The 26,563-nt window shown below is 40.2% G+C and overlaps 1 protein-coding gene across 11 annotated transcripts in view; it reads right to left on the minus strand.

Moving 5' to 3' along the window:
- fbxo18 (F-box DNA helicase 1) overlaps positions 1 to 26,563 on the minus strand; it is a 98,823-nt gene that overhangs the window by 40,592 nt on the left and 31,668 nt on the right. For 10 of the 11 annotated variants that reach the window (XM_059987097.1, XM_059987102.1, XM_059987098.1 and 7 more), the window contains 8 exons: positions 14,929 to 15,097; positions 11,029 to 11,248; positions 8,855 to 8,933; positions 6,466 to 6,552; positions 4,415 to 4,551; positions 2,860 to 2,959; positions 2,202 to 2,323; positions 212 to 287 (listed from right to left, as the gene is read on the minus strand). In XM_059987097.1, the coding sequence (XP_059843080.1) occupies positions 212 to 287; positions 2,202 to 2,323; positions 2,860 to 2,959; positions 4,415 to 4,551; positions 6,466 to 6,552; positions 8,855 to 8,933; positions 11,029 to 11,248; positions 14,929 to 15,097 (990 nt within the window). The remainder of the gene's footprint in view (positions 1 to 211; positions 288 to 2,201; positions 2,324 to 2,859; positions 2,960 to 4,414; positions 4,552 to 6,465; positions 6,553 to 8,854; positions 8,934 to 11,028; positions 11,249 to 14,928; positions 15,098 to 26,563) is intronic. The other variant, XM_059987105.1, reaches the window with a different exon arrangement.

Genomic DNA, 26,563 nt, shown 5'->3' on the forward strand with positions numbered 1-26,563 from the left:
TCCTTTTGGTTTCATTTAAAAGTATAAAATTCCTCCAGATCTTGATAGGGTATGTGTAAAGATGGCTTTTCCCTCACTGTAGATTTAGAACAAGAGGCCACACAAGAACGCTGTGGGAATAGAGGAGTCTTTAGCATGATTTTCAGAGAGAAGAGAGAAATGCAGGACTGTGAGCAAGAGAACAAATTACATACATCAGAGCTAAACTCACTGGTTGCTTGTCCCTTCTCCAAGATTGTTAACATCCAAATGTCAAGTATTGTGCTCATTCCAAACTTAACAAGTCCCTAAGGAGAGAAAGGGATGGAGGTATTCAATGTGCTCTGAACAATAAGCCTCTACAAAACTGAACAAACATTACATAGCAGCTACAATGTTTTTATTAATCAAAATAAACATTATTCCTAATAAACAAAGTACAATGGCTTGGTACACCACCCAAGTTGGTGCCGCCTTTCATTGATTCTGTTATGGTTATTATTCCAGTATGAATTTATTGAGTATAACAGCAAAAAAAATCTCAGGAGTGTATATGGTGACATATATATACCTTGATAATAAATTTACTTTGAAGTTTAAATACAAGAGATTCTGCAGATGCTAGAAATCCAGAGTAACATTCACAGGATTCATAACGAAAAGTAATTACAAGAATAAACCATGCATGCCTTTTCGTTTTTACATTTGTAGACTATGCTTTCAATGTTACACAGTTTAAAACCAGGAACACTGATGGTGCTCATGAAGCCCAAAACAAGGTACTCCGTGCAGCCATTCTGCATGTGATTGCAAGAAGCCTCAGACAGTTGTGGTAACTCAGCAGGCCAGGCAGCATCCATGGAAAAGAGTAAACAGTCGATGTTTCAGACTGAGACCCTTCATCAGATCTGGAAAAAAGTAATGTCAGAACAAGAAGGTGGGGGGAAGGAAGGAAGAAGTATAAGGTAGTAGGTGAGAGGTGAAACAGAGAGGAGAACGTGTGAAGTAAAGAGCTGGGAAGTCGATTGGTGAAAGAGCCACAGGGCTAAAAAAGGTGAATCTGACAGGAGAGGACAGAAGGCCATAGAAGAAAGAAAATGGGAGGAGCACCAGAGGGAGATGATAGGCAGATAAGGAGATAAAATGCGAGAGGGAATTGGGAATGGGGAATGGTGAAGGAGGGGGCATTACTGGAAGTTCGAGAAATTGATGTTGATACCATCAGGTTGGAGGCTACCCAGACGGAATATCAGGTGTTGCTCCTCCAATCTGAACGTGGCCTCAGTGCGGCAGTAGAGGAGGCCACACACAGGCATGTCCGAATGGGAATGGCAGGTAAAGTTGAAATGCATGGTCACCGGGAAATCCCACTTTTTCTGGTGGATGGAGCGTAGGTGCTTGGCAAAGCAGTCTCTGAATCTACATTATGGATACAGCTCAGCATATCTCAGGAAGTGCCCTCCCCTCTATGACTTTGCTGCCTCAGTAAAGCAGCCAGCATATTCAAAGACCATCCTCCGCTCACACACACCAGACATCCTCTCTTCTCACCTCTTCCATTGAGCAGAAGACACAGAAGCCTGAAAGCACATATTATCAGGCTCAAGGACCATTTCTGTAAGCAGACTCATGAACAAATCTCTTGACAATAAGATGTGTCTCTTGTCCTCACAATCTACCTCCTTATGATCTTGTACTTTGTTTACCTGTATTGTACTTTTTCAGTTTAAGAAGTTTATTCTGCATGGTTATCGTTATACCTTGTTCCACCTCTGTTAAGTCCCCCCTGATCTGGTTTGCTACTTTATTTCTAGCTACTAGATCATGTTATTTAATTGTAAGTTTAAAACTGTTGTTGATTACTTATTATTGCATTGTTAAGCAATTAACCTTTGACATTAGGCCAGCCTTTATATAAACACCTTTATATTCATTCACTCGTAACAAGTGCTTTTACCAGTCGAATGAATTTCAATCATTATTTGAATCTATCTTTCATAAGAATACTGAGAAGTACTGTCTTTTTACTCTGCTCCTTGTGTATGTTCTATTATTGTCACTGGAGTTTACCTATCTGCCTAGCTTGAGAAACAGAGGCAACTCATGAGTGAGGGCAAAATAACCTCAATGCTCTTTGGGATGATGTGATCTGTATGAACAGTATGCATGTCAAGCCTTTCACTGAACTTTGATACATATGACAAGAATAAACCAATACTCACCCCAATGAAATACATCTTGGTTGGATTGCTGCTGGTCACAATACGCACAGCTTCGTCGAACACAGCAGCTGTAGTCTTGCATAGAACTGCCACCTGCCCAACTGAGTTTTGACTAGCGTTACCTGTAACATAGAATTCATGGGATTACACCTAATGTTGCTTTGTGATCAGGAAATCTACCATACATTCAGGTCAAGGGATTTGAAGGATGTAAATAGTAACTCTAAAGCAAGAAAAAGGCAATAGTACAAATCTGATAAAAGTTCAAAGTACATGTATCACCATATACTACCCTGAGGTTCATGTTCTTGCAGGCATTCACAGTAGAACAAATAAACACAATAAACAATGAAAATCTGCATCAAGACTGACAAACAATAAACTTGCAAAAGATGACAACCTGAAGAAAAATAAACAAATAAATAACTGAGAAAATGAATTGTAGAATCCTTAGTTAAACAGTTTTTCATAAAATATAGGGTTCATGTAGCAACCACTCCCTTCACCTTTGCTATCCTTCCTTCTGGCTTCACAGTCACCCACCCTAAACACCACATATTCAACCAGAGTCACCCATTCACACACTTAACACTGTCCCACACTCACTTGCCATGCACTCACACTCACTGACTCTCAAAAGTGCCCTTGCCTCATTTACCATCTTCATTTCCGCCAACCAAGGTCTTGTCTTTGACTTGTTTGCACACTTCCAATATTGTTGCTGCCACATAAGCTATTTGGGGTCCAAACCTGAAACTCTGCAAGTACAGAAAGAAATTCCAACAAGTAGGGTACACCACAATCATCTAGCAGCATGCCAGTCCTTGGATCAAAGTCATATATTGAATTAATTTTACCCCAATATTAGAGGACAATGACCAACTACAACACATTATATAACGAATTAAGTTTTCAGCCTATTGGGAATAATAAGAAAGAGTAAAGCCCATTTAGTGAGCTGAGAATACACCACCCATTGCTGCCAGAACAGATGAAAGGATTGCTGCTTCCCTTCGTGTGAAACACCTTAACAGCAACTTCTCTTCTGACATCAGATCCAGTATTATTGGTCTGATCCGCCCACTCCTCAATACAGCCCATTTCCATAGAATTTTCCAATAACTCACTCACTGGGATGAGAGGATAAGAGGTGACTTGATCGAGGTGAATAAGATTATGAGAGCCATAGAACAAATGGAGATCCAGACACATTTTCCCCAGGGCAAAAGAGTAACATAAGAGGGTATAATTTTAAGGTTGATTGGGGGAGGGGATGTCAGAGGTAGGTTTTCTTTGTACATAGAGTGGTGGGATATGGGAAACACTGCTGGGGGGCAGGGATTAGTAGAGGTAACACATTAGAGACATTTAAGAGGTTCTTAGATAGGCGTATGGATAAAAGAAAAATGAAGGATTATGTGTGAGGGAAGGGTTAGATCAATTTTAAAGGACGTTAAAGGTTGGCACAATATTGTAGACTGAAGGTCCTGTGCTGTACTGTGCTGGATACGCTCCAATACCTTCCACTAAGAGCTCTACTGTCTGTATCCTGATTTGCATCATCACCCTTCGATTTGCTGTCTTGCAGCAGAGCAAAGTTTCAATTTTAAATTTCTCATCCTTGGCCCTTCGTTCTCTGTCTCCCACAACCCTGTAACTCTGCATTCCTCCACCACAGGCCAGTGCATTGTCCCAGCAAAGGGTCTCGACATGAAACATTGACTATCCATCTTCCTCCATAGATGCAACCTGACCTGCTGAGTTCCTCCAGATCTTTAGTGTGTCACTCCAGATTTCCAGCATCTGCAGCTTCCTGTGTCTTCACTCCTCAATTCTATACTCATACAGAGGCTCTGTTTCTATTCCTTCTTGCCTAAGTTTCAAGATCAGGAACTCCCCTACTAAATTACTGCTTCTTAAAACACACCTCTTTGACATTCAACTACATGCCCAACCAACTGGAGATCTAACTAGCTTATTAGTAATAGATCACCACACAGTTGGGCACATGGCTGCTGTACATGCCTTGATATGTATTACTGTGTTAAAAATGGCACATGAAAATATTATGAAATTGTTAAACATCTTTTTATTATTGCACTTCTTTGGCTGCAAACACATCCTACAGGGTGTCACTTACTGCCAGACCAGATCATTTATTTGAGGCTTGATAAGAACAGTGTGCAGTTTAAAGAAAAATGATACAACTTTACTTGCGTTAGACTGAACAGTTGAGGGTGGTGAGCTTCACAGAGAGCGTCAAAAGGACTCCTGGAATTACTGATCTGTTGGTGTGGATCTCCCACAAGAATCTTCCCACATTTCTGAGAAAGTATGATGTCCATAATGGCTGAGGAAAAGAGAATAATTTAGTAAGAAGGTAAAGTGATGCTGGGAGATTCTTGCAACAGCTCCTCTGCCAAAGGGCAATTATAAAAGGCTTGCCATAGGAGGAGCACTTGATGGCTCTATGCCTTGTACTCACTGGAATTCAAAAGAATGGGGGTGAGAAATCTCATTGAAACCTATCAAATGTTGAAAGGACTCGATAGAATGGATATGGAGAGGATGTTTCCCATGATGAGGAAGTCTAGGGCCAGAGGATACAGTCTCAGAATAGAGAGATGTTCATTTTGAATGGAGATGAGAAAGAATCTCTTTAGCCAGAGAGTGGTGAATCTGTGGAATTCATTGCCACAGGTGGTTGTAGAGGCCAAGTCATTGGGTATATTAAGGCAGAGGTGCATAGGTTCTTAACTAGTCAGGCCATGAAGGGATACAGGGAGAAGGCAGGAAAATGGGGCTGAGAGGGAAATATGATGAAATGTGGAGCAGACTTGATGGGCCAAATGGCCTAATCCTGCTTCCATGTCTAACGATCTAAACAGCTGTATGGACTCATGAATAGGACGATTCACTGCTGGAAGCATTTCAGGAGATAAATCCACTGTTATTACGGAATATTTAAACAGATTAGCTGGATCAGGACAATCTATAGTCTTATCACAATCAAGAGAAAAATCTGCAGATGTAGAAAATCCAAGCATCACAAACAAAATGCTCGAGGAGCTCAGCAGGCCAGGCAGCATCTACGGAAAAGAGTACAGTCGACGTTTCAGGCTGAGACCCTTCATCAGGAACCGTGAAGGGTCTCAGCCAAAACTGTTAAATGTACTCTTTTCCATAGTTGCTGCCTGGCCTGCTGAGTTCCTCCAACATTTTCTGTGTGTTGCAATCTATAGACATGCCACTCGGGGACTTGGGGTATATATTTTTCTGTTTTTTCTGAAATCATAACCACATGTACTATTTGTACTATGTGCTATTTGTAGAGTGCTCTGTGCTGTTGGTAATTGGTTTTGCACCTTGACCCTAGAGGAATGATGTTTTGTTTGGCTATATTCACATATGATTGAATGATAATTAAACTTGAACTTAAACTTCATTTTCTCAGTAATTTCCCTGCCAAAATGAATCTGAAGATAGTATATGGTGACATACATGTACGTTGATAATAAATTTACTTTGAACTTTGATCATCAATCGGGAATTATTTCCCACCATTATCTGGAAGCAGTTTGTATGTCCTCCATATGACACATGCATTTCTTCAGGGTGCTCCAGTTTCCTCTCAAATTCCAAAGATGTATGGGTTAGGATGAGTGGGCTGTGGGCACGTGATGTTGGTGCTGGACTGTGGGCTTTCCCTAGCACATCCTGGGACTGCCTTGGTCATTGATGCAAAAAGACGCATTTTAGTGTACGCTTTGATGTACCCATACAGATAAACCCATAAATTAATCTCTTTAAAGCAGTACAACAAAAAAAAAACTAAAGGGACAATAGCAGAATAAATGAGAGGTAGAACTGACTGAGAGAGAGCATGGCAGCATCACTGGGAAGGGGATGTGAAAGTGGAAATTGGTTCAGAAGTCTGATAACAGCAGGGGAGATCTTCTTGAGTCTGGATATCTGGGCTTTTAAGCTCCCATATCTTCTCCCAGAAAGTAAAAGAGAGAAAAGGAAATGGCCAGTTGGATGGGGTTGTGATGGCATAATTGTTGAAGCTACTAGCCTTCCTGAAACAATGAGCTTGTGAAGATGTACTAGGTGGAAGGAGGTGAAAAACCTGTGATAGATTGGGCAGGGTTTACATGCTCTTATGAAAGGTCTTGGCCTGAAATGTCAATCCATTCAGCATTAATGACTTTATAATTCAAACACATTCCACCAGTGGATAAAGTGTAAAGTGTTACCATCATACCTGGACTACAATCTTCAGCTTCATCCAAAAGGAGGACATCAAATTGTGACAGATTGGGTTTGCTAAGTTGCCAAAGTTTCAGATATCCTTAAAATAAAGCACAAAACATTAATAACAAAAGAGAAAAAATACTCTGGATGCTAGAAATCAGAAATTAAAGCAAAATATTGTTAAAATAATCAGATTATGAAACATCTGCAAAGACCAAAAATTTTAAAAAAACTACAGATGCAGAAAATCTGAAAGAAAGACAGAAGGTGCTGGAAATACAGAATTAGTCAAGTGCTGTATGTTACTCTTGCACAGGTGATGTCAGCCTCTGTAGAGAGAAACAGGGCCAATATTTTAGTGGTAACAGGAGCAGTAAGCTTCCCTGGTCTGCATTTCTAGTTAGTATCCACATTGATCTGCAACCAAACTTCACATATCTGCTCCCTCACTTTATTCCTCAACACAGATTAACCAATCTCAGGTCTTAACTACAGAAAGGATTTCTGGATTTCTACCAAAATTAAAGATTGTTCACTGTCGTTCTTCACACATCCATTCCATCTAGGTCTTTCAATACTTAATAGGTTTCCTGAGATCTCACCCCCATTCTTCTGAACCCCAGTAAGTAGATGCCTAAACATTAACCCTTTCTTTCCTGGAATCATTCTTGTTAACCTCCTCTGGACACACTCCAATGCCACCTTATCTTTTCTTAAAGGGCCCAAATCTGCTCACAATACTGCAAATGTGGTCTGACCACTCCTTATAAAGCCTCAGCATGACATCCTTGCTTTTATATTCTATTCCTCCCGAAATGAATGGTAACATTGTACGACCTCCTTACCACCAACTCAACTTGCAAATTAACCTTTAGAGAATCCTTCACAAGGCCTCCCAAGTCCCTTTTTAAATTTGTAAATTTTATTCCTGTTTAGAATAGTCTACACCTTTATTCCCCTACCAAAGTACATGACCATACATCCCCCTGCATTATGTTCCATCTGTTGTTTCTTTGCCCATTCTCCCAATCTGTCCAACTCCTTCTGCAGATTCTCTGCTTCTTCAACACTACCTGTCCCTCTACCTATCTTTGTAATGTTTGCAAACTTGGCTGCAAAGCCATCAATTCCATCATTCAGATCACTGACATATAGCATGAAAAGGACTGGTCCCAACACTGGCCTCAGTGGAACACCACTAGTCATCAGCCGCCAACCAGAACAGGCTCCCGTTATTCGCACTGTTTGCCTCCTGCCAGTCAGTGAATGCTTTGTCCATGCTACTATCTTTCCTGTCATATCATGGGCTCTTTTGTTAAGCAGCCTCATGTGTGGCACCATGTCAAAGGCCTTCTGAAAATCCAGGTAAACGACATTTGCTTTTAGACTTTTTACTGCCTCTATTATGGTGTTTTTGTAGCTTATCACAAGTTTTGCATTTCTTTTGACTGGTACATGTCTATACTTGACTCATTAACTCTTTCTTTGCTTGTTTATTTGATTAAACTGACCTTACAGACTTATCCTAAATCAGTAGCAGCCATTTCCTTCCCCTCAGGCATTTTCTGGATCTTAATAAACTTAATATTGTTGGTATATTTCATCCAGACTTTTTCATCTTAGTGGGTGTTTTGACTTTGGCCATTGTTTAGATTTGATCTTAAGTTGTATGTACTTTATATTACTTTGGATGTGTTCTCAATGTATGAATAGATTGTAATGGAAACTTTTAAGTTTTCCACTAGATTGCACACCACTCACGCATTAGATTTTTAAAAAAATCTGTACTCTGTTGCTTGTATGATTTAATTTTTTTGACATTCTACTGGCTTGCATATTTAATCTGCACACTACTAGCTTGCGTGTGGTTCTACCAGCTTGAGTTTCACGGGGGGGGGGGGGGAGTAGAGGGGGGAGGAGGGGAAGGAAGAGAGAGGGGAAGAAAGGGGGGAGGGGGTGAGAGGAGGGGGAGGGGGAAGAGGGAGAGAGGGAGGGAGAAGGTGGGGGAGAGTGGGTCTTTCAGTTGTGTATGCAGCATATTTGTTTAAGCCAGCTCTTGTTACTCCTATATATACCTTGGAGGGCGAGCTACCAGAAACAGATTCAACAAGCCTGACCCAGTGAGATTCAGTGCCCTGGATCCAATAGTAACTTCAAACTAGAAACCACCAAAATAAACAATTCCAGGCAAGCATCCAAATAATTGCAAGCTTTCGCGGACTGGTCAATAATTCGAACAGTTAAATGTTTCCTTGCACATACTTTTCCCCTAAATGGCAGAATACTTCCAGCATTTTCATTTTATAAATGCTCTCACATAGCAACATCTTCTCCAAGGCAAAAGAATCAGAAGCTACTTAAGTTCTGGAAAAATTAATGACAACCATAATCAACTTTACCATCATGAGTCATGAAGTAGTTGGGTTCATGAAGATCCACCATCTTTTTCCAAATCCTCTCTGCATCTCCAACCAGCTCCTGAAATAAATCTACAATTAGTTCCACATTTAAAAAGTGGTGATTAAGAGAGTAGTGCATAGTAATACAGCTTCGTCAAAGATTAGTGATATTAGCTTTGTTACATGTACATGGAAAGAAACATCAAGAGAGACCCACATAAAGATGATTAGGATGAAGATTCACGGACTGTATACAGCTGATTTGTGGCAACACAGTGGTCTGTCAAGTAAAGCCACACAGCACAAAAACAGGCCCTTAGTCCATCAAGTGTTCATTGGCCATCAAGCACCCACTTATACTAATCCCATTTTATTCCCCTCACATTCTTTTCAATTTCCCCCCAGTACCTACACTTTAAGGGCAATTTACAGGGGCCAAATAATACATCACCTCCAAGAGGACCACACAACCTCGTCGTAGGGTTTGAAGGCTTGCATGCCTCAATGACCTGGACAGCTATGATGGCTGGAGTCAGGGCTTTATGCTTTAATGCACCCATGCCAAACAGGTCAAAGGGTAGAGACTAGACTAAAGGCCAATTTATACTTCTGCGTAGTAGCCTACACCGCAGTCTTCGTAAGTGGCCTGCGCCATTGTGAGCTTTTATACCTGTGCGTTGGTGTGTCTGTGTCGCTCTGCAATTCACCAGCAAAACGCTAGTTGGCGGTGGGGTTTCTAATGGCGACTGAGCGTGTCATGTTGGAGTTGAAGCTGATAAATGTTGAACAAGGGTTACTTTTATTGAAATTCTTGCAATGCAGAAAAGAGAAAAGACATCGGAGGAGATGATATGTACGACCATTGAATGGATTGTGGCAGAAGGAGGGTACATTTTCTGTGCTTGTCCGGCCACTGAGAGACATGGGCAAGGAAATGCATTTCAAATATTTTCAGATGTCGATTTGGTTAATCGTCTTCAACCATTTATTTTGCATCAGTGTATGCACAGTATGCCCATAGACAGGAGGAAATGCGATGCTACCAAGCGGACCAATCACAGTTGTTGCGGTCTGCGTCGCCGCAATGCGCAGTCACATTTTTAGAGAGGTGCGCGTCAGGCTACAGCGTAGGGTAGGGTGCAGTGTAGGTTACGTGGCTATGTAGTACCTACGGTGTTCATTTGATGCAGAAGTATAAATCAGCCTTAAGAGTGACCCTCCTCCAGGTTCAGGGGTTCAGCTCAGGGCCAACAACCCTGACTGGTGAAACAAAACTGTTACTGGAACAGCACTGAAGGGTCCTTCCACATCTGTGCGCGACACTGTTCCCGAGCGTCCGCCTGGGACTTGCATGATTGACAGTAGTGAAAACCAAGAGGAAGTTACTGACACAATGAACATCAACAGAGATGTTGGACATTCACTGCTGCCCTAAACACCAGCGACATGATGCGTAGTAGGTAAAGAGTCTATCAATAGGTCTCGGCGATGCAAGAGGAAAACTGGGCACAGTGAGAAGATGAAAGCTCCACACAGACAGCACCAGAAATCAGAATGGAACCCGAGTGGTTGTGGCTTTGAGGCTGCGCCCCTACCAGCTGCACCACTGCGGAAAGCTCTGCAGCGCCCAGGACCTCACAACCCATGGAAAAGTTCCATTTGATGCAATGAATTTGTTTCTTCTAGTCACAGATTGGGAAGTGTCCGAGATACCGAGAACAGGTAATACGACATGTCTATCTAAACTTCCTCTTCTTTAAAACTCACTGCATGAAAACAGTTGGAGTTCTCCATGTTGAAATCTAGAACTGTGAGAGGTGACTTTATTCTGCATTGGGTAATTTTGATTTCAAATCCTAGGCTGTGCTAAGCAATCTCTTTTCAGCAGGTGCTGAAATTACAGTTGACCTGGGCATCCTTAAGCAAGAGAGCAGAGAGGAAATCAACCATAAAGAAAGGATATAAAACAGGGGGAAAAACTGGGCTGTCTGGTGAATGTTTTTCAGTTGTGTATGCAGCTCATTTTGTTTAAACCAGCCCTCGTTACTCCCATATATACCTTGGAGGGCGAGCTACCAGAAACAGATTTAACAAGCCTGACCCAGTGAGATTCAGTGGCCTGGAAACAAATGGAGTACCTGAGGGATAATTCTATCTACAGATGGTAGACTCACTAATTTTTCGTGATGTTCCATTGACCTGGTACCTCCATACGTGCTCTTGCATTCGTCCGGTACATGAGCTACAGTGATAGATGCATCCGCTGAGGAGAAAAAGGCACTGAGGATCCGGCAGATCAAACTTGCTCGAGAAAGGCCACCCTGTCCTTCAGCAAATCTTGAAACAGCAAATGGCTTCAGACCACAATGAATAAGCTTCTTTTTCTGATGGTATCTATAAAAAAAAGGCATTTTTTTGTCAAAACTTAAGAAAACCCACACACGTCAGTTATCTGCTGTTGCAACTGTTACAACATCCTTCCTAGTTGGCAAGATTTCACTTCAAACATGATCCAAAGAAAATAATCATTCTTTTTGCTAACCCTGCTGAAGGTAGTAATATTTTTGAGGTGGCTTCAAAGCTCTGTCAGCCCACAGCAGTTAAGACACAGTAATCATTCGTCGAAAAAAAGAGTTTCAGCAACAGCCCAGACAAAAATTCGGCTGTGGAATGTGAGACATTTATATGCACCTTCCATCCAGTGGCAGTGCCTGGTGTTGAAACAACAGAGGCAAAAGACAAGGAATGCTATATCCCAAACAGGCCATGAAATCCCATGGTCCAAATGGTGGCAAAAGTTGCGAAATCCTGCAACCCACACATCGCAAAGGAACAAAGATTCAAAGATTCTAAGTACATTTATTATAAAGTATGTAAGCAGTATACAACCCTGAGATTTGTCTTCCCACAGACATCCACGAAACAAAGAAAACCATGAGACTTGTTCAAAGAAAAACATCAAACACCACCCCCCACGTGCAAAAGAACAAATCATGCAAACAGCAAAAACAACACGGAGGTCTTCACTTTGTGCTGTGGAAGATTATTGTACATGTACTGTACATTCAAACATAGTGAAATGGGCCATTTTGTATCAACAACCCAGAGAGTCCGAATGTGTGCAGGGGCACCCCACAAGTGCCACCATGCTTCGGGCACAATGTAGCATGCCCAAAACTTACTAACACTGACCCTTGCGTCTTTGTAAAGAAACCGGAGGACACAGAGGAAATCCACGCAGTCACAGAGAGAACTTATAAGCTCCTTACAGACCCAGAGTTAATTGAACCCAATCGTTGATGCTGTGAAGGGTTGTACTAAGCATTACCATGTAGTCACACTAGCCATCTTCCAGATGGACACCACATCAGACATCAATAAACCTTGTGCAACCACCTCACTGAACAACAGCTGCTGCTCGTAAATGAAAACACGTTAATCAGGTTAAATTGGAAGCAATTAGCCAGAACACTGTGAGTGCTCCTTGCTCTTTTTTTCATTAGTTTCTGTGTTAGTTCAGTCACCATAACATCAATCCAAAAGATGCCCTGGTTGAAATTCATCCTCCTCTTGGCTTAAACAGAAGCAGCATAGAAGTGTACTGCTGCACATTTAACACAACAGTTCACTGACTAATTTCTACTCCACTGTCTATCAAAGCGAGGCTCATCATTGCTGTACTTGAAACATTGTTCTTTAATGTCTTGAACTTTCAGTCTTTAAGTTAATTACAGCATGGAATAGGCCCTTCTGGCCCTGTGAGCCTTGGTGCCCAGGAATGCCTGATTTAACCCTAGCCTAATCACAGGACAATTTAAAATGACCAATTAACCTACAAACCAGTACCTCTTTGGACTGTGGGAGGAAACTGTAGCATTCAGAGGAAACCCATGCAGTCACAGGGAGAACATATGAACTCACCGCAGACAGTGGCAGGAACTTAATCCAGGTTGCAGGTACAAACTCACAAACCATTCTAGCAACTGTTTCTTAAAACTCCTCAGCACAACCCAGAGGTTTCCCTTTCTTCTGGAGGCAAATACAAGATACCCAACACAAGATAGTCAATCCACACTAAATACACAAGCACCATTTCCATTTTTAGTTAATGTCATTCAATGAATTAATTCAGGGACCAACATCTCCGATTGAATCAACTATAGAGAACAGCTCTACATTGTAGGAGCTTCAGGTACATCACAATAGAGGAAGGGAGGAAAGGACAAAGGGACCTCCACCACAGGGACAAATCTTCTTCTGTCAACTGAAACATCAGTGGAATTGAAAGACGAGTATATGGACAATTTCCATGTTCCCAAGATGGCAATTTAAACACAGTGAATTGTGAGGTCGTCATGGTAACACAGTGGTTAGAACAATCACTTTACAGCACCAGAGATCACTGATTGAGGTTTGATTGGTGTGGTGAAAAACCAAACCAATAGATAAACTAAAGAGCAAGGAGAACTCAAAGTCTTCCATTATATCACAAAGATTAATTTGGTCTCAATTTCCAGCAGCAACCACAGTTCAGTGAACTGGTTGTAAGCTTACTGATGTCTGATAAGATGGTGTCTACCTGGAAGATGGCTAGTGTGGGGGATGGCTGACGTTGCCAATCTCCATTGCCTCAAGACAAGTAGCCTGCACTTATCCCAGACCACATACTTATGAAATGTGGCATTATAGACATGATTGCAGCGTAACAATTAGAGTAATACTTTACAGAGCCAGCAATCATCAATCACCAACTCCTGCCACTGTCTTTAACGAGTGTTTTCTCCCTGCGTCCCTCCCCCCGTGACTGACCGTGCAGGTTTCCTCCTATATTCCTAAAAAGAAACAATTCAGTTGTGGGCATGTTATGTTGGTGCTAGAAGCATGACGACACTTGTGGGCTGCCCCCAGTGCATGCTTGGACTGTGGTCTTTGGCGAAAATCAACATTTCACTGTATGTTTTAATGTATATGTGGCTTTTAATCAGTGTGCCACTGGTGCTATTATAGGGAAATGGCAGTGAACATTCACTTGTTTAGGGCTACAAACAAGCGGAAGATTAGTTTATCTCCTGCAGCTAATCCAATAACCTTTTTGCCTTAGTCACTTAGTGGTATAACTAGGATTGTATGACAAAGTACCTTATTCTACATTCCAGGCTATAAACTGAAAATATCACTGCTGCTTTTATGATCCTGTAGTTACTAAATCCATAAAGTGCTTACAAAATTAATTTTGCTTATTACAGCTATTAATTTTAGACTTTTGGCTTCAATCTTGCATTTAAATTCAAATCTTCAATTTGTCCCAAGTCACTTTACAGTATTGTGTAATTACTATTGTTATCCACAATATGCAGAGTTTGCACACAGAAAGCTCTAACAGTACCCATTTGATATTATCATTAGATAAACATTCAGTGTAGGAAAAACTACACCACGGCTACTCTTTTCATGCTCAAAGCTCTTTGGTCTGCCTGACAGGAGACACGATTTAAGTTCAGTATTCTGTCTGAGAAACAGGATCATCAGCTGTACAGCATTCCCTCAGCTCAAGAGCCCGGAGTTCTGTGTTCAGTGTGGTTTGAACTCACAATCTTCAGATTCAAACAACTGAACCGTGGCAGCCACTGTGCATAGGTAGAATTTGTACTTTTAATCAATATAATTAAAAGCCCATTTGAGAGTTGGAATTGAGTACAAAGTGCACACCCCTTGAAGTGGAAGCAGCAATCAAATAATTCTCTGTCAGAACCATTCTACTGGAGGAGATACCCTCAGAAGCCAGGTACATCACTGGAAGAGATGGAGGACTGAACAGAGCGTGACATGCAATCAACAGCACCAGCACCCGGCAAGTATCACTATTGTCTGTCCAGCTATGGATGTGCGGATGCCCCAGGAAGGCAGCATCCAAATCGCACCAGCCAGGACATGCCTCTTCTCATTGCTATCATCATGGAAGTGATACAGGAGCCTGAAGACACACACTCAACATTTCAGGACCAGCTTCTTCTCCCCTTAGGACACACAGATACATGACAGGACTGAATAATATCCATTCTGTTCCGACTTACTTGTACCCAATGCACTGGTAGGCTTTGGTGTGCATGGTTGTACACTCCACATTCGGAGGGAAATGGTAACTGACCTCCTCTGGAGCAAGCTTGTTGGGAAGTACAAACAGGAAGTGGAGGTGAGGTCTGTGCCGTGCATACGTAATCAGCAATGACGTTTTACCTGTACCTGGAGCAGGAGGAAGATTAACAACATTAGTGAAACATTAAGATCTTGACCAAAGAATTAAAGATCTATGTTTCAATATACTATTGAGAATCAAATTGATTAGTGTTATTGAAAATTGGCAGGTCAGCTTTTTTTTAAAAAAAGGTACACTCCTAAACTGTGGAATTTAATACCCAAATGCGGACTCAGTTGGCACTTATAAATGTCAGCTCAAAACTTATTTATTTAGCCTTGCTAGGAACAAACATCATTTTGTTTTTTATTTTTATTCTACTGCACAGCACTCTACAAAAGGAAAAAGTTATTTATTTTATTTGACATATACAGTACATTTACACATTAGGAATTTGCTGTTGGTGCAACATGCAATAAAAAAAACCAATTACCAAACAAAAGAGAATAATATAAAATAAAATAATATAAAATTAAAGTGTAGAGGGTTTCAAGATGGCAGCACAGTGAAAAGTCTGTTTTGCTGAGCTCAGCACTGCAGTACTGATAATTTCACATATAAACCTACCCATTTCAACTTTTTTGTAAAAGCTCAAGTGTCTGATTTAATGACATGAACATTGATGAGTATTTTTTTGAGCTGCTTCAACACCATGCCATCGAAAGGTACTAAAAAGGCAGCCAAGATAGGCTGCACAGAGCGCTCACCTGGGGCTGAGGAGCTAGCTGCTGCGAGCTATGCTAACACGTTGGACCCTACTTTTTGTCAAGTAATTCAGGAAGTAACCGAGAACATATCCAAACTGATGGACGAGAAGCTGGCTCTCTAACGCTCTAAAAACACACATTGGAGCTTAAAAACCTTGAAACGAGAAAGACCGAAGCTGAGGGCCGAGTCTCCACAGTAGAAACTGTAACTGAGCAGGCCCAAAGCTGCATTCCGGCATTAGAAAAGCAAGTTCAAAGCCTGTCTGACTGTGTCGATGATCTTGAGAATAGAGATAGGAGAAAGAATCTATGAATCATCAGTCGACTTGAAGGTACACAAGGCAGCCAACCAGCGAAGTTTTTTAAGGGCTGGCTGTCTAACTTCTTTGATTTGGAAACCAAGGCTGGATGCATTAAAGTAGAAAGAGCTCACCGTATGCTGGCGCCAAAACCAGGACCAGACCAATGCCCTTGACCCGTCCTCATCTGGTTCCATAATTTTGGTGATAAGCAAAGAGTGATGGAGGCTTCGAGGCGCCGCAGGACTGAAGCCCAGGCTTTAATATACAAGGGATCCAGCCTTACGTTTTTTCAAGATTTTTTGGCAGCCATTATTCAGAAGCTTAAGGAATTCGACCAGGTAAAGATGTGGCTGAGAGAATACGGAATCCAGTACTTTATGCTATACCTAGTGCGCTGAAAATCACCTACAATGGGACCACCAAGATATTTGATTCTCCTGGCAAAGCTAAAACTTTTGTGGACACGTTGGGCTAAAGAATGTATACAGTATGTTGTGTAGCCCTGGTTATGGACAATAACATGCTCGATGGTCGCTTTATTTTACCTTTTCGTTACTCAATGGCAAGATATCTTACAGGATGGGTAACGTGTTTTGTTTTGATTAATACAGTTTCATTATTTGTTTAAATTCGCGGTGCTGGTCCAGCCTGAAGGAGCTGAAACATGACGGTAACAAATCGGTGGATTGATTAATTATGCCCTGTTTTCATTTTTGACTATGTTAAATGGCATATTGGCAGTGGGGCAGAATATGGGGTGCTAGAAGGTTCAGATCTCCCTTTTAAGTGTGGGGTAAGTCCTCTTGTTCAGTGCTGTTGGCACTTTGTTTTTGTGTGTGTTTTTTTATTTACTTATTGCTGCTCAGCTGATCTTAAGTCGGGTTTCTTCTCCTCCGGAGTCAAATGATTGTTATAAAGGGTTATGACCAGTAATATATTAAAATTGTACATTTGGAACATTAAGGGGAGTCATTCACCAATCAAGAGAAATAAAGCAAGAGTGGATTTGATCAAGTCTATTTTTCATCTTTTAATACCAGGTGTAGGGGGGTGGCCATTTTAATTAGGAAGAACTTACCTTCTAAGTTATTAGACTGCATTAAGGATAAGTATGAGAGATTTGTGATTGTTAAACCTTCAATATATGGAGAAGAATATGGTATTCTCAATGTTTACTGCCCTCCAGATCATCCTCTCAAATTCCTAACAGATGTTTTTTCCAAACTTCACATACAAAATGCTGGTGGAATGCAGCAGGCCAGGCAGCATCTATAGGGAGAAGCACTGTTGACGTTTCGGGCCAAGACCCTTCGTCAGTTTTCCAAACTTACAAGCTTTTCAATATAAAACATTATTGTAGGTGGGGATTTTAATTGTCTCATGAACCCATTGATGGACAGAGTGCCTAGTGGTTCCCCCATTGCTCTCCTCACAGTCCAAACTAGTCATGGGCTTAAGTAGAGAACTAGGACTTGAGGATATCTGGAGGTTGTTACATCCCTCAGACAAAGACTTCACATTTTTATCTAATCCACACAAGTGTTACACCGGAATAGACTTTTTTCTAACCCCCAAAACACTCCTAGATTTAGTTGTATCCTGCACAATTGGAAATATCGCTATTTCTGACCTTGCAACAATATATTTAAGTATTAAGCCCAAAGATAATTCAGCACGATCTAGACATTGGAGGCCGAATCCTTTTATTCTAAAAGATAATAAACTTATAGACTATTTTACTTCCGAATTCAAAATTTTCTTATCTATTAATTCCAAATCAGCTAGTAGTCCATCGATGCTCTGGGAAACCACTAAGGCCTATGCAAAGGGATTAATTATCTCCTACTCCGCTAGTAAGAAGCGACAAGCTGCGGAACAGCAGTGCCTAGTGGAAGCAAGGCTTGCAGCAGCTGAGCTGAGAAGGATTATATTAATAAGCCTTCTGCAGCCAAGTTACAGAATATCACAGCTCTACGCCGTACACTAAACTCTTTACTTGCACAAGCAGCCAAAAGAAAATTGACATTTGCTAACAACGATTGTTTGAACATAGTGAAAAACCAGGTAGGTATTTAGCTAGAAAGAAAAATGCCTCTCAGACTATTGTTTCAATTAGGGATGGGACAGGAGCCCTCGCTAGTAATTCTAAAATGATTAATGTTGTGTTTAAGGATTTTTATTCTCAACTGTATCAATCTGAGCAATGTAATGATAGACAATCTAAGATGGAGTCCTTTTTCAGGAATTTAGATCTCCCAGGCATTTCTTCTGAACAAGAGTCCCTCCTCAATGCTCCGTTGTCTATACATGAGATACAGGAAGCTGTGAGACAGCTCCAAAGGGGGAAGGCCCCTGGTCCTGATGGACTCACTAGAGAATTCTATAAAGAGTTCACAGGGTTATTATCAGAGCCTATGCTAAACATGTTCAATCATGCATTTAATTGTGGTCTCCTCCCACCATCATTGAGAGAAACTAATATCTCCCCAATTCTTAAGAAAATGACAAATCCTGAAGATTGTGTCTCCTACAGGCCTATTTCAGTGTTAAATGCTGACTTTAAAATCTTACCTAAAACCTTAGTGTTACGATTAAAAACTGTGTTACCTTTGATCATAAAAGAGGATCAAATGGGTTTTATAAAAGGCCATAGATCATCTAACAGTATCAGAAGATTACTTAATGTGATTCAGGCACGTCAGCAACAGGCAGCGGATGGCTTGGTGGTTTCCTTAGATGCAGAAAAGGCCTTTGATCGTGCCGAATGGCCATTTCGTTTTTTCACTTTAGAATGATTTAGTTTGGGCAATGATTTTATTAAATGGGTGAAGGTTCTCTATAATGACCCTTTGGCTGCGATTCTCACTAATGGCATTAGGTTGGATAATTTTATTATTCTTAGGGGCAGCCAGCAGGGCTGCCCTTTATCACCACTACTTTTCACACTAGTGATTGGCTGAGACTATTCGGCAAAATAACTGCTCCAGACATAGAACTAAAGTGACATAAAGTTACACTGTTATGTGGATGATGTTCCTAATTTTCTTATCAAACCCTGCTGTATCAGTGGACCATCTTATACAATGTATCAATTCATTTAGCGCCTTTTCAGGTTATAAAATCAACTTTACTAAATCAGAGGCTATGACTCTGGGGAATCTGCCGCAGGTACCTGACACTCAGGGTGTTTTCCCCAATAAATGGTTGCAGACATGTTTTGTTTACTTACGCATATTTATCATACCTATGTTTGATCAATTATTCAAAGCTAATTTTACACAGATATTTGACAAAATCAAACAGGATCATTAGCGATGGAGCACTCTTCCCATTTCTTGGTTTGGCTGAATATCCTTGCTCAAAATGAACATTCTTCCTCATCTGCTCTACCCAATACAAATGATTCCAGACATTTTTACCCAACAAATACTTAAAAAAAATAAATGGCTGGTTTGTTTCTTTCATCTGGAACAAAAAAAAACCCTGTATTAAAATATCTAAGTTACAGCTTTCCAGTAGTCTGGATTTTCCAGACATCAAAACATATCAATTGAGTTCCTTTTTATCTTATGTGGTTGACAGGGTTTGCAATTTGGCTAGACATTGAAGCTTCACAAGCAAAATGCCCTCTTATTAATTGGCTTTTCCTCAATAAGATGAAACTAGTTAAGGAATACTGTTGCAATCCAATAACAATTAATACAGTCAGGGCTTGGAGGGCAGTGTGACAAATTGAGGGCAACACAGCGAAAGTATCACCCTTCACTCCAGTAGCCGGCAGTCCAGATTTTCAGCCTGGCATAATGGATTCTGGATTTAAACTGGATTTCTAAGGGTATTTTCCATCTAGGAGATTTATTTGATGAAGGAACGATGATGTCTTATAGTCAAATAGTACAGAAATTTAACACACACAACAAGGATCTTTTTTGTTTCTTTCAGATAAGAGATTATATACAGGAAAAAAAAACATCATTGTTGACTGATTTCTATAGTTCTGACATAGAGGGTGTTTTGTTCTAAGGGTGAAGTCTCCACTTATACTTTTTACAGCATCCTGAGGGAATGTTCCTGTGGAGAGGCTGAGCAGCTGGGAAGGGTCTGGGAGGGTGAGCTGGGAGTAGAAATAACAGCTGAAACATGGGAAGACATCTGTGATAATGCAAAGAAGATTTCAGTTTGTAATAGAACTAAAGCATTGCAACTCAAAATTCTGCACAGAGCCCATCTGACTCCAGATCATCTCTCGAAATGTAAGACAGGGGTTTCTCCAATGTGTTCTAAATGTAGAGTAAATACTGGAACTTTCACCCACTGTTTTTGGACTTGTCCCAAAATTCAGGCATACTGGAGTGATTTTTTTGGGTGAAATGGAAAAGATTCTGAAGATGGAGCTTGAACTGGACCCAGTGTCTTTTCTCTTAGGCTTCCCCAGCAGTTGTATTATTAATGCACATCAGAAAAAACTTTTTAACATCCTGACTTTTTGTGCGAGGGAGAACATTTTACTTTGTTGGATATCCGTTAAGGCCCCTGGACTTTTTGGTTGGCATAAATTAATCATGGAATACATTCCTTTGGACTTCTTGACATGTATGGTACTCTCAAAAACAAATAATTTTCATGAAACATGGCAACCTTTTCAGTCATATACAGATATAAACATGTCTGCTATACTAATAAGGGCTTTTGTATAGGATGTTGTGGTGACGTCTATATTTTGATGGAAGTGTTTTGATAACTGATATCTGTGAGGGGAAGAAATGTAAATGTAAGTGTATCTGGAAGTTGTAAGTTTTGTTACGCCGAGCAAAAAAAAATTAAAAATTAAAGTGTAGATATGGAATCAAATGTGCATAAATACATTAAAACCAGCATGTATCTACAATGTAAACAGCATTGGAAAAAGTGGCTTAAAATGCTTCCATTGCAGTGACGGGCTGGGGAGAGCTAACTAGGATGGTTGATCAGATTAACTGCCTGGGGGAGGAAACCTTTGAGATGGAGTGAAGTTTTGTTTTAATAGCCCTATGGTCAGATTTGCGATGGGAAACTGGCCATGAGACAGATCAGTTTATAAATAAACACAGCAACACAAGATACTGCATTCCCCCATTTCCCATCCTTTTCACCTTACACTTCAACACCTTCTTGGGAGCTTCCTTCCAGAGACCCTCTTTTATGCATTTGTTGATGGGATGCAGCTGTCTCTACCAATGCCATCGTGTATTATGCACCCCTAATTGCCTCAATCAGGACGCAGCTATGGACTGACAACATTGGTGGGAAGGAGTCGGCCAAACAGGGTAAAAAGAGAGCAGATTTGCTTCCCCAAGAACCTCACTGAACCAACAATCTGAATTATATATTTTGGATTATTAAAAGTTTTTCTTTAATATTCCAGTATCGGATTTATTTATTACATGTACATCAAAAGACACAATGAAATGTGCCATATGCCTTAGCACACAACACACCCAAGGAGGTGATGGGGCAGGCTGCAAGTGTTGCCACACATTCCTGCACTGATACAGTGTGCTCACGATGTTCAGCAAAACAACACAATCAGCAACAACAAGCCCCTTACCACTCACCCATTTACCCACCTACTAACACACACAGACAGGCTGCCTCCAGTCCTTGGCCACGGACACTCAGCCATCTGTCGCCCAGACTTTTGCCTTCTACTTCCAGACTTGCCAAGCTCCAGACTTTAACTTTCAAGATTGATTTGGCTGCACTTAATTTATATTTGGATTCAAACCCTCTCTGGTACAATGATCTAGGCTGTGCCGCCACTGTGTAAAGACTTCAATATGTTTGAGGCAGAGTTCAGTTTTAAGAACTAAATATTCTGAAAAGTGTTCAGTACACACATCTTTTTCTTATGTTGATTCACTGATCTTTATTGCAAAGCAGTTGGAGTTTAAGAATGTAAGAAGTAGGAGCAGGAGTCGGCCATCTGGCCCGTCAAGCCTACTCTGCCATTCAATAAGATCATGGCTGATCTGGCCAAGGACTCATCTCCACCTACCTGCCTTTTCCCCGACGACCCTTAATTCCCTTATTATGCAAAAATCTATCAAACCTTGTCTTAAATATATTTAGTAAAGTAGCCTCCATTGCTTTATTGGGCAGAGAATTCCACAGGTTCACCACTCTCTGGGAAAAGCAGTTCCTCATCCTTGTCCTAAATCTACTTCCCCGAATCTTGAGGCTGTGTCTCCTCTTACCCTACCAGTGGAAACAACTTTCCTGCCTCTATCTTATCTATCCCTTTCATAATTTTATGTTTCTATAAGACCTCCTCTCATTCTTCTGAATTCCAGTGAGTACAATCCCAGGCGGCACAATCCGTCCTCATAGTCTACCCCCCTCATCTCTGGAATCAACCTGGTGAACCTTCTCTGCAGTGCCTCCAAAGCCAGTAAATCCTTCCTCACATGAGGAGACCAGAATTGCATGCAGTATTCCAGATATGGCAGTATTCCCTACTTAAAAATAGGGAGGTTTAGTTATAGCTGTACTGAGTGTTGGTGTGAGACCAAATCTGGAATACTGTGCACAGTTTTGATCCCCTAATTCCAAATAAAATGTAGTAACAATGAAGGAAGACTGAAGGAGTTTCGCCAAGCTAGTTCCTGGGATAAAAGGGATACCCTATCAAGAGGCTCAATAGTAAGGCCTGTATTCCTTCAAAATTAGTGGGGACTTCCAGTAAGATGGTGATTGTTTAGTCGCTTAAAACTTTCACTCAGTTTCATTTCTTACCTCTGCACTCTTTATCTCCTTTTCTTTTACTCCAGTTTGTTAATTTTTTTTTTTGCTTTTTTACCTGCCTGCGAATACGCCTAATGGCCACAAAGTTGCCTAAATCTGGGAAAAAAGAAGTCTCTACGTCTGCGATTGCTGAGATTCTCTCCGTTTTGGAACACCATCGACAAGGGAGTGTATCTGAACTTAAGTCTGAATATAAGTCTTCTTTCAGTTCGTTGGGAGTCAGAATTGGATCAAATTAACGCTAGAGTGGACAATCATGCTGAATGTCTATCTCATATCGAATTAATTTCTGAAGATTTAAAACACCGCGTTCAGCAGCTGGAAGCTGTCTGCTCCAATTTAACCGAGCAAAACACCAAGTTAACTGATCTTGAAAACCGAAGTAGGTGTTATAATCTACGAATTCTCAGTTTGCCAGAGGCTATCAAAAGGGGATCTCCTGTCAAATTTTTTCTTCTCCTGTGAGATTTTTGGGAAGGAAATCCTTACGACACCACCCGAATTAGACAGAGCGCACCATACATTTCTGGCCAAACCCGAACTGGGCTCTAGGCCACGTCCAGTTATTCTCTGTTTTCATTGATTCAGGTGAAAAATCTTCTGATCATGGAAGCACACCAGAGGGAAAAACTGGATTTCCAGGGTCACTCCATCCGTATTGAAGATTATGCTCAAGTTTTGAAGACGTGCGCCGAGTATAGAAGATGTTATGAAAGAGTTTTACAATCGTGGACTCAGACCCTCTCTGCGTAACCCAGCCCATCTCCAAATAACTCTTAATACTGGGGAGCACAAATGGTTTAAGTCAGTTACGGAGGCTCAGAAGTTTATTGAAGGTCTCCCAACCATTTCGACTACATCAGACTCAGTCTGATTTTTTTTTAAATGGCCGATAAGTACTTGCTAAAAAATTTTTCTTTTTTCTGTTTGTTTTTCTCTGTTTTCTTTTTAAATCACTGTATTTTTTCATAGTTTCTCACGTGTAGACTATTCTGGATTATTATTTTGAACTAAGTTTAAAATTTTTTGGTGGTATTATTTCTATTTATTTATAACTTTGATTTGTAGTGCATAAGTTCTCTAGGTTCTGTATTATTAGTTAAATGCAGTTTATGATAATGTTACAAAACTGGAAGTTGGATTTTGGGGTGTGTTTTCTTTTCAAAGAGCTTGCTGCTTTTTTTGGTAGTTATCTTGTTTCGGGATCTGAGGGAAGGGTGGTTTCTCTAGTGCCACCATTATTCATTGAATTTTTTGTTATTCAGGACATCTTTCTGTCCTGATTCTTTTGACTTATACTTTTGCTCCAGAACTGGTATTTGAATGTTTGATCTTGTTTATGCCTACTACTCTCTATGTTCTCTTAAATGACAATGGTTATTTCATTGAATTTTATAAGCTGGAGTGTAAAGGGATTGAACCATCCTGTTAAAAGAAGGAAGGTGTTTTCACATCTTAAGCAACTCAAAGCCAACACTGCTTTTTTGCAAGAAACTCATATTCAAAGTTTTGACAATTCTTGTCTTATGTCAAGGTGGGTGGGTCCGCACTTCTATTCTTCCTTCCTGGCTAAAGCCGGGGGGGTGGGGTTCTACCCTCATTAATCAAAATGTTCTTTTTGAGCTCCACAATTAGGTATCTGATACAAATGATTGTTTTATTATTGTCTCTGGGAAACTGTATAATACAAGGGTAGTATTGGCTAACCTATATGCTCCTAATTCAGATGATGTGAACTCTTTTGAACGTTTTTTCTCTTTATTGCCTGATTTGAATTTATATTCTCTTATATTGGGCAGTGACTTCAACTGTTGGTTAGATCAGTTTTGGATCAATCGTCCTCTGCTCCTAGATTACCTAGGAAATCTACTTTAACTATTCATTCTTTCCTTTCTAACTATGGTATCTTTGATGTGTGGCATTTTTTTCCAACCTACTGAGAGAGATTAGTCCTTTTTTTCCCACATGTCCTCCATACTTTTACTAGAATTGATTATTTTTTAATGGATAACCAGCTGATTCCATCTGTTTGCTCTTGTGATTGTCAGAGTATATTGATTTCGGATCATGCTCCAGTTAAATAAACATTGGCGTTTTAATCCAACTTTGTTATCGTATAATGATTTTGTAAAATTTATGAAGGACCAGATAACTTTTTTCTTAAACACTAATACGCCATCTGAAAACTCATCCCAGATTGTCTAGGATGCTATGAAAGCATATTTGAGGGGTCAATTAATTTCTTATACAGTGAATCTCAAAAGAAAGACCCTTTCAGAGCGATTAGATTTGATCAGTCAGATTAAAGTAATAGACTAACTATATGCCCAGACTAAAAATCCTGAACTGTACAAGAAGCGAGTAGAACTTCAAACTAAGTTTGACCTTATCTCCACTCAACCAGTTGAACATCAACTTCTTGATAGCAAGAGCCGATTTTATATTCTTGGTGATAAATCTGGCAGTTAACCAATTGAGACGCTCTAAAGCTAAACATTACAAAAATTTGAATGGGAAATGGGAATATTACTTTGAATCATTCTGAAATTAATGATACATTTAAGAGCTATTATTCTCGACTTTATACCTCCCAGTCTTTAAATGATAATATTTCTGTTGACCATTTTTTAAATAGTTTGAATATTCCTTCGCTCTCCTCTGACTTTATAACAAATCTCAATGAGCCTTTATCACTAGAAGAAATATCCTCTGCACTGCAGTTGGGCAAATCTCCTGGACTTGATGGATTCTCTGCAGAATTTTATAAATCATTTTCCTTTCTCAGTTATTTTTAGTTCTATCTGATTTGTTCAAACATGGTAATTTGCCACCATCATTTAATGAGGCATGTATTATTCTTTTAGCTAAAAAAAGGTAAAGATCCAACAAAGTGTTCTTTGTATAGGCCGATTTCTTTGTTAAATGTTGATGTTAAAGTTTTGGCTCATAGATTGGAGAACTTTGTACCTATTATTTCTGAAGACCAAACCGTTTTTATTAAAAATCATCTTCCCATTTATAATATACAGCATTTATTTAATATCTTATTTTCATCCTCAATTGGGACTCCTGAATGTGTTATTTCTCTTGATGAGGAGAAAGTGTTTGATCACGTGGAGTGGAATTACCCTTTTGTGATTTTAGAAAAATTTGATCTCAGGCAAAGGAGTTGAACTCTACTAAGGATATCTGTATTTCTGCAGTTCTTGGATCTGCACTTCCTTGTCACTTGCCTAGACTAATTGTTAATCCTCTTATTAGACATACTCTGAGAATATGGGCTCAGTTTAGAAAATTTAATGGCCTTCATGGTTTCTCTCTCTCCAGTCCTGTCTTACATAATCATCTTTTTCTACCTTCTGTGCAAGACACAATATTTCATGATTGGTATAGAAAGGGCATTAGGTGAAGACCTTTTTCATAGATAATCGTTTTACAACTTTTCAACAACTGTCTGCAAAGTTTAATCTACCTAATACCCATTTTTTTAGATACCTTCAAACTAGACATTTCATTAACCCTTTATTATTTAATTTTCCTGAGATGCCCGAGAAAAACGTTGTGGACCTGTTTCTCTGTATTAATCCATTGGGTAAAGGCTTAATATCCTTTGTTCGTGATAAATTCGTGACCTTGAGGCGTACCTCCCTTTGAAAAAATTAGAACTGCTTGGGAGCATGATTTAAATTTTTTATCTGATGCGGTTTGGGATTCAATTCTTAAG

This window comes from Hypanus sabinus, chromosome 13 (genome assembly GCF_030144855.1).
Source record: "Hypanus sabinus isolate sHypSab1 chromosome 13, sHypSab1.hap1, whole genome shotgun sequence".
Classification (NCBI taxonomy): Eukaryota; Metazoa; Chordata; class Chondrichthyes; order Myliobatiformes; family Dasyatidae; genus Hypanus; species Hypanus sabinus.